The 14,836-nt window shown below is 49.1% G+C and overlaps 1 protein-coding gene across 31 annotated transcripts in view; it reads right to left on the bottom strand.

Annotated features, from left to right (window-relative positions):
* Nucleotides 1-14,836, bottom strand: part of LOC106576215 (CUGBP Elav-like family member 2) — a 262,716-nt gene that overhangs the window by 33,000 nt on the left and 214,880 nt on the right. For 22 of the 31 annotated variants that reach the window (XM_045699848.1, XM_045699846.1, XM_045699849.1 and 19 more), the window contains 3 exons: nucleotides 6,715-6,763; nucleotides 4,685-4,819; nucleotides 290-319 (listed from right to left, as the gene is read on the bottom strand). In XM_045699848.1, coding sequence (XP_045555804.1) covers nucleotides 290-319; nucleotides 4,685-4,819; nucleotides 6,715-6,763 — 214 coding nt within the window. The remainder of the gene's footprint in view (nucleotides 1-289; nucleotides 320-4,684; nucleotides 4,820-6,714; nucleotides 6,764-14,836) is intronic. The other 9 variants (XM_045699852.1, XM_045699859.1, XM_045699847.1 and 6 more) reach the window with 1 other exon arrangement.

Genomic DNA, 14,836 nt, shown 5'->3' with positions numbered 1-14,836 from the left:
CTGTCCTAGTCTGAGACATGAAGCCGACAAGAGAGAGAGGGGAGGGAGGCGGGGCGGGGCAGACGACTGTGACAAACCGTCTCTAGGGTTCTATGAAGAATGCGTTCTGAAAAGACATCACAGAAAATCACACAAATTGAGCAAATCTTGGGGGAGGGAGGGAGAGTGCGTGTGGTGGGCAGAATGATGCACATTCTTTGGGAACTCTTAACTATTTGGCGCTTTGGAGTTTGATCGGTGGGATCGTAATTGTTGGGTAATAGACTAGTATTAAATGAAATGGTATTACCCTTAACGTTGGCTTCCCTCTGGCTGAGGCCTGTTGGTTGGGGAGTGATCAGAGAGAGGCAGTGTCAATATACTGGAGGAGAGCTTCAACACCCCCACCCCCAAGCTAACACGCTAACACACTAACACACACTGAGCCATGCTAGCAGTAGTAGCACAGCCGTCCCCAGACCCACTCCACACACACTTTGTAGCTAGCTGACTGCACAGGATACAGTTAGCTAGCTAGCAGACAGGTCAACTAGTCAGAACTGTGTGCATGGGGTGGGGGTGGACGGATGGAAAGAGAGACAGAAAGAGAGGGAGTACGAGTGAGTGAATGGGTGAGTGTGTGTGTGAGAGAGAGGATGGAGGGGAGGAAGACTAGAGTGAGAAAGGGAATGAAGGAGAGAACAGATGAGTGGCTGTGATTCATCCTCTACCTTTATGATTGTCTTGTCTTCTGTGATAGAACAGGGTTGAGGGTTAGGGATAGTCTAGACTATTCATTATGGGCCTGCGTAACGGTACCAATAAAAGCTAACTAGGTCTGTGTCGTAGCAAGATGTGGCAGAGGAAGTTGCCTTGGGGTTAAAATGCGAGAAGACTGTCCAGGGTCTTGCTCTATCTGCCAGCAGTTGAGAAAGGCCAAGGTCGGTCATCTTGGAGCAAGTTAGAGAAACTAATATGGGGTAATTCTAGATGGGGCAAAATCTTAAAAATAGTTTGAAAACCCTCTTACAGTACATGACCCAGATGTTATGCTACAGAGAGAATCCACCGGTTAAGGTGACCTGCTAGACTGGGTCTTTTATGGCCGTCTACTCTCAGTCTTTCACCAACTCTCATTAAAAGGCAGTTCCTGTGGATTCTCCATTCAAATACGGTTTACTGGCAGTTATACCATAGAACCAATGAGGCATTTTACAATAGAAGACAGGCATTCTCTCTTTCTTCCACCAAAATGCGAGCCCGTTCCTTTGTTCGATACCCAAACTAAACCCCTCTGTTGAACTGAACCATATTAAAGTCAGTGCTAGAAATGACCAGATAAAAGCTTCTCTTTACATTCCAGTATGTTTTTTATCATCCAGCGGAAAAGATGGGATTTAGCCGCCTAGCCGACGGTATAAATATCTAGCAGGCCGCATTCTGTCATCAGCAACGGGCTCCGATAAGAGAGGAGAAAGGGAACAGTCCTTTCATGAATGTAGGGTAGCTCCCCAGGCCCAGCCGTGGATCCACCAGTGGTGTGATCCATATTTTATTAATAGTGGGTGGCGGAACAGAAAAGGCTTCTGATTGATATTGTGGTTTAATAGCAGCCCGTATTAGTGCAGAGCCAGGTGGGACATACAGACCCACTTGAAGGTCTATTTATCTACAGCCTCACTCTGATTCATGTATTTACAGCTCTGGACCAGGCTGGACTAAGACTGCTCTGACAGGCCTGTTAGGAAGACTGGGGTTTGTGGAAGTTATCTGCAGTAAAGGGGGACAGACTGAGATTATAATATTCATGAGGACAACAGACAAGTGATTGAGAGGAAGAGAGAGAGAGATGAAGAGGATGAAGGGACAGGGGGACAGAGAGATGGGAGGATGAAGGGACAGGGGGACAGAGAGAGAGGAGGATGAAGGGACAGGGGGACAGAGAGAGAGGAGGATGAAGGGACAGGAGGACAGAGAGAGAGGAGAATGAAGGGACAGGGGGGACAGAGAGAGAGGAGAATGAAGGGACAGGGGGACAGAGCGAGAGGAGGATGAAGGGACAGGAGGACAGAGAGATGGGAGGATGAAGGGACAGGAGGACAGAGAGAGAGGAGGATGAAGGGACAGGAGGACAGAGAGATGGGAGGATGAAGGGACAGGGGGACAGAGAGAGAGGAGGATGAAGGGACAGGAGGACAGAGAGAGAGGAGGATGAAGGAACAGGAGGACAGAGAGAGGAGGATGAAGGGACAGGTAGACAGAGAGAGAGGAGGATGAAGGGACAGGTAGACAGAGAGAGAGGAGGATGAAGGGACAGGAGGACAGAGAGAGGAGGATGAAGGGACAGGTAGACAGAGAGAGAGGAGGATGAAGGGACAGGAGGACAGAGAGAGAGGAGAATGAAGGGACAGGGGGGACAGAGAGAGAGGAGAATGAAGGGACAGGGGGACAGAGCGAGAGGAGGATGAAGGGACAGGAGGACAGAGAGATGGGAGGATGAAGGGACAGGAGGACAGAGAGAGAGGAGGATGAAGGGACAGGAGGACAGAGAGATGGGAGGATGAAGGGACAGGAGGACAGAGAGAGAGGAGGATGAAGGGACAGGGGGACAGAGAGAGAGGAGGATGAAGGGACAGGAGGACAGAGAGAGAGGAGGATGAAGGAACAGGAGGACAGAGAGAGGAGGATGAAGGGACAGGTAGACAGAGAGAGAGGAGGATGAAGGGACAGGTAGACAGAGAGAGAGGAGGATGAAGGGACAGGAGGACAGAGAGAGGAGGATGAAGGGACAGGTAGACAGAGAGAGAGGAGGATGAAGGGACAGGTAGACAGAGAGAGAGGAGGATGAAGGGACAGGGGGACAGAGAGAGAGGAGGATGAAGGGACAGTGGAGGACTGAGTGTGTGTGACAGTAGAGCATTAGAGACTGCTAGTGGCTAGAGGAACATCGAGGAGAGAAGAAGAAGAGAACTTCAGATAATGAGAGATGGTCAACAGTAACAGTAAGAACAACCTACACATCCACAGAGAAACACACAACAACCGACACATCCACATAGGAACACACAACAACCTAGACATCCACAGAGGAACACACAACAACCTACACATCCACAGAGAAACACACAACAACCGACACATCCACAGAGAAACACACAACAACCGACACATCCACAGAGAAACACACAACAACCTACACATCCACAGAGAAACACACAACAGACACATTCACAGAAAAACACACAACAACCGACACACCCACAGAAAAACACACAACAACCGACACACCCACAGAAAAACACACAACAACCGACACATCCACAGTGAAACACACAACAACCGACACATCCACAGAGAAACACACAACAACCTACACATCCACAGAGGAACACACAACAACCGACACACCCACAGAAAAACACACAACAACCGACACATCCACAGTGAAACACACAACAACCGACACATCCACAGAGAAACACACAACAACCTACACATCCACAGAGAAACACACAACAACCGACACATCCACAGAGAAACACACAACAACCTACACATCCACAGAGAAACACACAATAACCAACACATCCACAGAGAAACACACAACAACCTACACATCCAAAGAGAAACACACAACAACCGACACATCCACAGAGAAACACACAACAACCTACACATCCACAGAGAAACACACAACAACCGACACATCCACAGAGAAACACACAACAACCGACACATCCACAGAGAAACACACAACAACCGACACATCCACAGAGAAACACACAACAACCTACACATCCACAGAGAAACACACAACAACCTACACATCCACAGAGAAACACACAACAACCAACACATCCACAGAGAAACACACAACAACCGACACATTCACATAGGAACACACAACAACCAACACATCCACAGAGAAACACACAACAACCAACACATCCACAGAGAAACACACAACAACCGACACATCCACAGAAAAACACACAACAACCTACACATCCACAGAGAAACACACAACAACCAACACATCCACAGTGAAACACACAACAACCGACACATCCACAGAGAAACACACAACAACCTACACATCCACAGAGAAACACACAACAACCTACACATCCACAGTGAAACACACAACAACCGACACATCCACAGAGAAACACACAACAACCAACACATCCACAGAGAAACACACAACAACCGACACATCCACAGAGAAACACACAACAACCTACACATCCACAGTGAAACACACAACAACCGACACGTCCACATAAACCTGTGTGACGATGACAGTGACAGCCTGGTCTGATGCCGAGCAGGATAGACAATTTGGTTTGTCAGACCCCGCCCCATCTCCTCAGCACATAGAGACCACAGAGGGAGGGGGAGGGGGGAGGGAGGAGAGGAGGCAGGGGGATTGGAGGGGTTGAGGGGGGGAGGGAGGCAGTGAAGAGGAGATTGACTAAGGGGGACACTGCACTGCTGATTACAGAGTAGCTCTATGGTTGGCCAATAGCGAGGGAGAAGATATATTCTCCTTCTGTCTAGAGGAGAACTGTAAGGGGAGGGATAAGGAGCTCAGAACTGAATAGGGGGTGGATATAAGGAGGTGGGAGGGGTGAAAAGGATGGTGGGTAAGGGAGGAGGGGGTCAGGGTGAGTGGGTATATGGACGGAGCCCAAGAAACACACACCTCTGCTGAGTCCGTCGGGCCCTCGCAGGATCCGGCACTCCTCGATCTGGCCAAACGCAGAGAACATCACTCGGATGTCGTTCTCATTGCACTTCTTCGACACCATGCCGATGAACAGTTTCCTGTCCTCCACCGCTGCAGGGGAAGAGAGGAAGACGTTGAAATGGGTGAGAAACAAAAAAGGAGAAGAAAGAGAGAAAGTTTCAGCATTTCATCTGCCAACTGTGATCAATGTCTCATTACCACTTCAACACCAAGTCTCTGTGCGACTCTCTCTCTCGATTCGTTCCTCTCTCCCTCTATTCGTTCCTCTCTCCCTCTATTCGTTCCTCTCTCTCTATCTCATCCTCTCCCATCTCTCCGGGTTTCTTTTTGTCTGCCTGCCCCTCCTCCTCCTCCTCCTGTTTAATCCTTTTCTCTCTGACCCAATCGCTCCATTTATCTTGCAATACCTCGGCCTGTGTAACAGTGTGTGTGTGTGTGTGTGACCGTGGGAAAGAGACAAGAGAGAGAACGTGTGTGTGTGTTGCTCACCATTCAGAGTAATGCTAATCCAATTCATTTTTAATGAGGAATCTGTCAGCTCTTACCGGGAGGCGAAAGAGATAAGCGGTCTGTTGCACTCTGGGAAATCAATAGAGCACTTGTTTATTTTGCTGTTTGAATTGTTTGTGCGTTTAAAAAAAAGAACACATGGAAGATAAGTGTTGTTTCAAAGGCTTCCAACTCGTCTGTATACGTTCGCTCACTATCAGCACTGTAATGAATGAACTGGGAGTGGATATGGAGAAACAGCAGAGATATCCTTAACAGTGACTAAACATCTGTTAGCCGACCTGAGTCCGAGTTAGTGATGTATTGGGAAGCAGAGAAACAGCGTTTTACTGATTCCAGATCAGATTAAAGAAAGAAAGCGGAAAGTGAAGACGGGCTATCGATACAGCAGTGCGACGAAGACAGACGCGCGCGCACGCACACACCTCTTGATTGACTAAAGCAACAAACCGCTTAACGACAATTCATCACGGTTACAGCAACTCCAATAAAGGTTTATGAAACGTATTATCATTAAAAAGATGGATACATTTCATATGGCCGTGCGTTTCTATCTTCCATTACAGTAGATGATGGCTGCATCTACAGATGGCTGGAGCTTTACTAAGGTCCCCGTTACCTAGACGGATATATCTTACCAAGTCCTATTTCATAACCTCACAGAAGATGTCTGGAGCGGTAAAGCATTATTAAGGTCTCATCATGACTGATATGGATGGATCTATATGTTTCCAGTGCATTGTATTTCCTTAGTGGGCCGAGTCTAGAAGATGCTGCTTTATGAAGCTTTAAATGATGCCTGTGTGCTGTCAGGGGCTTTATGACACTACTCTGTCTCTCTCTGGGTGGAGCTCAGCCTGTACGGTTCCGTCTGTCCCAATGTTATTACCCTCTATCCTTCTATACTTTCAGTGGTCCAGTGGATGAGGAAAAGAGGCTATTAGTATTGGGACGTGGCCCCTGTCTGGCTTCTCTCAGATGCAGTAAAGCTTTATGGCTGGATAAATGGGGTTGTAACTGCATCTGCAATAGAGCCAGTTGTTTGTCTGTGTGTGTGTGTGTGTGTGTGTGTTTGTCTGTGTGTGTGTGTGTGTGTGTGTGTGTGTGTGTGTGTGTGTGTGTGTGTGTGTGTGTGTGTGTGTGTGTGTGTGTGTGTGTGTGTATGTGTGTGTGTGAGAGAGAGAGAGACGCAGGGAGAAAGGCTGGTTCACTGTGGGGCCAAAACAGTTGAACTCTCCCTGACCCCCTCCCTGAACACTTTAATAATTCATACATCTCTCTTTCTCTCTGTGAAACAGGATCACTGAGCCACAGACACACTAAAGCACACACACACACACACACACACACACACACACACACACACACACACACACACACACACACACACACACACACACACACACACACACACACACACACACACACACACACCCGACCACGTAATACTCAATCCAGTGTGTGTGATCACTCACCGTTTGATTTCTCACTGTCTGCAGGCTTCATCTGAATGGGATGGTGCATCTGGAAAAGACAGGACAAACACACCTTTACAATACTATACCGACACACACACACACCTAGTGAGGACTGCACACACTCAGAGATCACACACTACATCAGACACACGCTGACTGATCACAGCACACCGACACACTACAAATTGGCCACTCTGAAAGTCACAACAGATCACACACTAAAGAGAAACTCTGAAGTTGTGTAGGAAACACACACTGTGACAGACATCGTCCAGGTGTTTCCCTCGTACCCTTGTTGCAGGTTTAGAGAGGTTGAATGGAGCTGATTGATGAGTGTTTTTTTTGGTTAGTGAGAAGATGAAAACACGTCACAGACAAGATGGCTGTCACATCTCTCTCTCTCTCTCTCTCTCTCTCTCTCTCTCTAAGGGGCTTTATTGGAATGATCAACATATTTTTACATTGCCAAAGCAAGTGAAAAATATACAGTAAACATTACACTCACAAAAGTTCCAAAAGAATAAAGACATTTCAAATGTCATATTATGTCTATATGCAATGTCTCTTTCTCTCTCTCTCTCCCTCCTTTCTGAAAGATGATGTGCTTGTTTGATCTGCAGAGAGACCAACGACAGTGGCTCAGCCTGAACAGTCACCGTGTGGCAGGGTGCTTTGATCGTCTGTCTGTCTGTCTGTCTGTCTGTCTGTCTGTCTGTCTGTCTGTCTGTCTGTCTGTCTGTCTGTCTGTCTGTCTGTCTGTCTGTCTGTCTGTCTGTCTGTCTGTCTGTCTGTCTGTCTGTCTGTCTGTCTGTCTGTCTGTCTGTCTGTGTCCCTCTCTGTCTCTGTCCCTCTCTGTCCCTCTCTGTCTCTGTCGCTCTCTGTCCCTCCCTCTCTCTGTCGCTCTCTGTCCCTCCCTCTCTCTGTTGCCCTCTGTCCCTCCCTCTCTCTGTTGCTCTCTGTCACCCTCTGTCCCTCGCTCTCTCTCTCCGTCCCTCTCTCTCTCTCTCTCTCTGTCCCTCTCTCTCTGTCTCTCGGTTGCTCTCTGTTGCTCTATGTCTCTCGGTTGCTCTCTGTTGCTCTATGTCTCACTGTTGCTCTATGTCTCTCGGTTGCTCTCTGTTGCTCTATGTCTCACTGTTGCTCTATGTCTCTTGGTTGCTCTCTATTGCTCTATGTCTCTCTGTTGCTCTATGTCTCTCTGTTGCTCTATGTCTCCCGGTTGCTCTATGTCTCCCGGTTGCTCTATGTCTCTCGGTTGCTCTATGTCTCTCGGTTGCTCTCTCTCTCTCTGTTGCTCTCTCTCTCTCTGTTGCTCTCTCTCTCTCTGTTGCTCTCTCTCTCTCTCTCTCTCTCTCTGCTCTCTGTTGCTCTCTGTCTCTCTCCCCATCTCGATCTGTCTCTCTCTCTCTCTTTCGTTCTTTTTACAATATGTTTATACATTGACTTTATTAATTTTCCACAACACTCCTACATCCACCACCCCAGTGTCACCAGTAGTGTCAATTCAACTGAATTTACTACCTAGACCCATTGTGCCCATTTTGGTTTCCATCTCCCTGATTGAGTGAGTGAATAATGTGTCCCCACAAGGTTAGTTGTACAAGACTGTGTGTGTGTGTGTGCCAGTGGATCACATGTTGGAGGGCTACAGTACAGAAATAACTGCATCCTCAAGCTACAGGCGCTGGCTAGCGGCTATCCCAGCCTCTGCCTCTCATACTCTCTCAGAAAGTTCTGTCTAGATGCCATCCTTCTCCCAGATATGTCTACCCAGATGGCCTTGCAGGCTTCATTCCTGGGCTCCACCACTACCCCACAATTCCACACTGCTGGTTCTTCACTGAGAGCCCTGGAGCTACCTACTGCGGTCACTCTTCATCCAATCACCATGACAACCCAAGCCTCCCCCTTTCACAATACCAAACATCTAAATCTGTGCCATGTGTCATTGTGAATGTGTCCTACACTGGTGACATTTCCCTCTGGTATGGTAGTTGGTAATTAGATTATTGACTATGACCCTAGTCCACTTGGAAACATCTCTTTCCCCTCGGCTAGTCGGGGCATGCCATGCAGTGCCCGTTCTGTGCCAGCTCTTCTGGCAGCGACGTCGAGGTGTCTATCCGTCAGAGTAGCTGATGACATGGAGGTAAACATTACCTCTCCAGCAGGGTATTATCCCCTTATCATTACCATACATTTTCCTACCCAACCAACACTATGCAACACTCCTCTCTGGACAGGGTTCAGGTGGGCTGCGTTCTAGTACAGTTACCCTCTAAACATTTCCTTCCAGGACACAACGGGCCAGAAACCTAATACCCCTCAGCATTTAATGTTCACCCTCTCACCTACAGCATGTAACCCATTCCTCGAACCCCTCTGACCCCCCGGCCTGCGAGGAATGTCCCAGGGCTTTAAAGGTCAGAGTTCAACTTGCTGGGCTACCACAAAGTGTGTATGTCTACAGTAAGTGTGTGTGTAAAGGGTGCGTACTGGCGGCAGAGAAGTCAGGCGCAGGAGAGCAAAAACTGTGTTCCAACGGAGCAGTTTAATAGTAAAAACCACCGTAAAATAGAACAAACAAACAATGGGTAACAAAACCCACCAGCATACATGCACAAGCACTTACAATAAACAATTCTGGACAAGGACATGGGGGGAACAGAGGGTTAAATACACAACATGTAATGATGGGATTGAAACCAGGTGTGTGGGAAGACAAGACAAATGGAAAATGAAAAGTAGATCAATGATGGGTAGAAGATCGGCGACGCCGACCGCCGAACGCCGCCCGAACAAGGAGAGGCATCGACTTCGGCGGAAGTCGTGACAGTACCCCCCGCGCGCCGACACCGGCCTCGGAAATGACCTGGAGGGCGAGGTGCAGGGCAATCCGGATGGAGTCGGTGGAACTCCCGCAGTAGTGAAGGGTCCAATCCGTCCTCCACCGGAACCCAGCATCTCTCCTCTGGACCATACCCCTCCCAGTCCACAAGGTACTGAAGGTCCCTCGCCCGACGCCTCGAATCCAGTATGGAACGAACGGAAAACGCCGGGGCCCCCTCGATGTCCAGAGGGGGTGGAGGAACCTCCCGCACCTCAGACTCCTGGAGTGGGCCAGCCACCACCGGCCTGAGGAGAGACACATAGAACGAGACACATAATACGGTAATCGGGGGGAAGCTGTAACCTGTAACTCATCTCGTTCAGTCTCCTCAGGACTTTAAACATACATACGTCCAGCGGGACACTGGATGGGAGTGGGCTCTGTACGTCCACTTCCAGCTCCCACACTACCGGCACCACCAGGCAGGAGGCGGGGAGTATGGGGGTGGGATCCATGGGCCGCTCCTCTGTGTCATACAGCCGGGACAATGCGTCTGCCTTCACGTTCTGGGAGCCTGGTCTGTAGGAAAGGGTGAACACAAAACGGGTGAAAAACATGGCCAACCTGGCCTGGCGAGGGTTCAGTCTCCTCGCTGCCCGGATGTACTCCAGATTGCGGTGGTCAGTCCAGATGAGAAAAGGGTGTTTAGCCCCCTCAAGCCAATGTCTCCATGCCTTCAAGGCCTTGACGACATCCAACAGCTCCTGGTCCCCCACGTCATAGTTTCGCTCTGCTCGGCTGAGCTTCTTCGAGAAGAAGGCACGGGGCAGACCTTCGGTGGCGTACCCGAAAGAGGGATCCGGATAGGCCAGCACGGGACCTGAGGTAAACAGAGCCCTCAGGTGACCAAAAGCCCTGTCCGCCTCAGCCGACCACTGCAAACGTACCGGGCCCCCCTTCAGCAGTGAGGTAATGGGAGCCGCTACCTGACCAAAACCCCGGATAAACCTCCGGTAGTAGTTGGCAAACCATAAGAACCGCTGCACCTCCTTTACCGTGGTGGGAGTCGGCCAATTACGCACGGCTGAAATGCGGTCACTCTCCATCTCTCCAGGTGGAAATGCGGTACCCTAGGAAGGAGATGGACTGCTGGAAGAACAGGCATTTCTCAGCCTTGACGTACAGGTCATGCTCCAACAAGCGACCAAGCACCCTGCGCACCAGGGACACAGAATGTCATCAATATACACCACTACTCCCTGCCATGCAGGTCCCTGAAAATCTCGTCTACAAAGGCTTGGAAGACTGATGGCGCATTCATCAACCCGTACGGCATGACGAGGTACTCATAGTGCCCTGAGGTGGTACCGAAAGCCGTCTTAAACTCGTCTCCCTCCCGGATACGCACCAAGTTGTAGGCGCTCCTGAGATCTAGTTTGGTGAAGAAGCGCACCCCGTGCATTGACTCAATCACTGTGGCTATGAGCGGTAGCGGGTAACTATACCTCACAGTGATCTGGTTCAGACCTCGATAGTCAATACATGGGCGCAGACCTCCCTCCTTCTTCTTCACAAAAAAGAAACTCGAGGAGGCGGGTGAAGTGGAGGACCGAATGTACCCCTGACGCAGGGATTCGGAGACATATGTTTCCATAGCCTCCATCTCCGCCTGTGAGAGGGGATACAAGTGACTCCTGGGAAGTGCAGCGTCTACCAGGAGATTTAACGCACAATCGATCCTGTGTGGCTCAGTTGGTAGAGCATGGTGTTTGCAACACCAGGGTTGTGGGTTCGATTCCCACGGGGGACCAGTATGGGAAAAAACATTTTTATGAAATGTATGCATTCACTACTGTAAGTCGCTCTGGATAAGAGCGTCTGCTAAATGACTAAAATGTAAATGTAATCGCCCCGTCGATGGGGTGGTGATTGAGTTGCCTTCTTTATGCCAAATCGGCATATCCCGGGGCGGCAGCGTAGCCTAGTGATTAAAGTGTTGGACTAGTAACCAAAAGGTTGCAAGTTTGAATCCCCGAGCTGACAAGGTACAAATCTGTCGTTCTGCCCCTGAACAAGGCAGTTAACCCAGTGTTCCTAGGCTGTCATTCAAAATAAGAATTTGTTCTTAACTGCCTAGTTAAATAAAGGTTAAAAAAAATATTCAGGGGGAATGTGCACGGTGGAGACCTGGTCTGGACTTTCCACTGAGGTAGCACCAATGGAAACCCCTAAACACCTCCTCGAGTACTCTCGTGACCACCCCGTGAGAGCCCTCTGTTGCCAAGAAACAGTGGGGTCATGACAAGCTAACCAGGGTAGGCCTAGCATCACGGGAAACGCAGGAGAGTCAATAAGGAAGAGACTAATTCTCTCCTTGTGACCCCCTGCATCACCATGCCCAGAGGAGTGCTGGCCTCCCTAATCAACCCTGACCCTAATGGTAGACTATCTGAGGCGTGAACGGGGAGGGCACAGCCACGGGAACAATGGGGATCCCTAAACTATGAGCGAACGATCTATCTATAAAATTCCCAGCCGCGCCTGAATCAACGAGCGCCTTATGCTGGGAATGTGGGGAAAACTCAGTGACATACAAAAACATATGTGCAACAGAGGGCTATGGGTGAGAATGGTGCCGGCTCACCTGGGGTAACGCCAGAGCGCCCTGCCTCGATACCCAGAGGAACCAACCCGGCACCGACCAGCAGTGTGACCTCTGCGGCCACAGATGGTGCACGAGCTGGAACCCCCTCCGGTCTCCCTGCGCACCGCCCCTCCCAGCTCCATAGGTATTGGAGAGGGGGTGCGGGGGGATGGAACCAACAGACCCCAATCTGAACATCCGCGGGTAGCCAGCAGATTATCCAGCCGGATGGGCAGGTCCACCAGCTGGTCGAATGTGAGGGTGGTGTCTCTGCAGGCCAACTCCCGACAGACGTCCTCGCGCAGACTGCAGCAATAATGGTCGATCAGGGCCCTGTCGTTCCATCCCGCGGCAGCAGCCAGGGTCCGAAACTCCAGGGCGAACTCCTGGGCGCTCCTCGTCCCCTGCCTCAGATGGAAGAGGCGCTCACCTGCCGCTCTACCTTCGGGCGGGTGGTCGAAGACTGCCCGGAAGCGGCAGGTGAACTCCTCAAACTGGTCCAACTCCGCATCTCCCTCTCTCCACACAGCGTTGGCCCACTCCAGGGCTTTCCCTGTGAGGTACGAGACGAGGCCGGACACCCTCTCATGGTCCGAAGGAGCCGGGTGGACGGTTGCCAGGTATAGGTCTAGCTGCAATAGGAACCCCTGGCAGTTCGCAGCCGTCCCGTCGTATTCCTGGGGAAGGGAGAGACAAATCCCACTGGGACCAGGAGAAGGAGGGGCGCGTAATGGAGACCCCGGTTGTGCTGGTGGAGGCGCTGGTAGAACTCCCTGTCTCTCCCAGCGGTCCATTGTCTGGACAACACGGTCGATGGCGGTGCCAAGATGGTGGAGCATTGCTGCGTGCTCCCGGACGTGCTCCTCCACCCCTATACCCGGGGTACCTGCTCCTGCTGACTCCATATAGTCGGTCCGGAATTCTGTCAAGGGTGCATACTGGCGGCCGAGAAGTCAGGCGCAGGATAGCAAAAACTGTGTTCCAACGGAGCAGTTTAACCTCACTAGGGTAGGGGGCAGCATTCGGAATTTTGGATGAAAAGCGTGCCCATAGTAAACTGCCTGCAACTCCGGTCCAGAAGCCAGGATATGCATATAATTGGTAGATCTTGATAGATAACACTCTAAAGTTTCCAAAACCGTTAAAATAATGTCTGTGAGTATAACAGAACTGATATGGCAGGCGAAAACCTAAGGAAAATCCATCCAGGAAATGCTTTTATTTTGAAATGGCTGTTTTTCCATTGAATGCCTATCCACCATACAAAGACTTAGGACCCAGTTCACGATCTCTATGGCTTCCACAGCATGTGGCCAGTCTTTGGGCATTGTTTCAGGCTTTTACTCTGAAAAATTAGGGAGAAACAGCACTTTCAATGAGAGGACAGTGGAAATTTCCAGACATGAGTCCAGAGCGTGACCGGGAGCGCACCTTTCTTGTTTTTCCTTTTCTATTGACAAAGTTATTGTCCGGTTGAAAGATGATCGATTATTTATGACAAAAACAACCTGAGGATTGATTTTAAACATCGTTTGACATGTTTCTACGAATTCTTATGGTACTTTTTAGATTTTTTGTCTGGCTGTTGTGAACGCGCTGTTGTTCCATTGGATTAATGTGAAACGCACCAACAAAACGCACCAAGGTTTTTGGACATAAAGAGGGACATTATCGAACAAAACGAACATTTATTATGTAACATGGAGTCTTCGGAGTGCAACCATATGAAGATCAAAGGTAAGTGATACATTTTATCGCCATTTCTGACTTTTGTTACTCGTCTACTTGGCTGGTTCCTGTTTGTAATGATTTGTCTGCTGGGCGCTGTTCTCAGATAATCACATGGTTTGCTTTTGCCGTAAAGCCTTTTTGAAACCTGACACAGCGGTTGGATTAACAACAAGTGTATCTTTAAGCTGGTGTATAACATTTGTATTTTTTATGTATGTTTATTATGAGAATTTCTGTTTTGTTGAGTTTCACGCTCTGCATTTTCACCGGATTTTGTTTGAGACAGTGTTTTACTGAACAAAATGCGCTACAAAACAGAGGTTTTTGGATATAAAGAGGGACTTGATCGAACAAAACGAACATGTATTGGGTAACTGGGAGTTTTGTGAGTCTAACCATATGAAGATCAAAGGTAAGTGATTCATTTTATTGCTATTTCTGACTTTTATTACTCGTCTACTTAGCTGGATACTGTTTGTAAGGATTTGTCTGCTGGGCGCGGTTCTCAGATAATCGCATGGTTTGCTTTCGCTGGAAAATCTTTTTGAAACCTGACACCGTGGTTGGATTAACAAGAAGTTAATCTTTAAACCGATGTATAACACTTGTATGTTTCATGAATTCTTATAATGAGTATTTCTGTTTTTGAATTTGGCGCTCTGCAATTTCACTGGATGTTGGCCAGGTGGGACGCTAGCTTCCCACACCCCCTAGAGAGGTTGATAATAAAAACCACCGTAAAATAGAACAAACAAACAATGGGTAACAAAATCCGTCACACACCAGCATATGTGCGCAAGCAATAAACAATAATAAATTCTGGACAAGGGGGGAACAGAGGGTTAAATACACAACATGTAATGATAGAATTGAAACTAGGTGTGTGGGAAGACAAGACAAAACAAATGGAAAAT

This window comes from Salmo salar, chromosome ssa17 (genome assembly GCF_905237065.1).
Source record: "Salmo salar chromosome ssa17, Ssal_v3.1, whole genome shotgun sequence".
NCBI classification, from domain to species: Eukaryota; Metazoa; Chordata; class Actinopteri; order Salmoniformes; family Salmonidae; genus Salmo; species Salmo salar.
The sequence above is the reverse complement of the archived record's forward strand: the minus strand, read 5'-3'. Positions and strand labels throughout refer to the sequence as shown.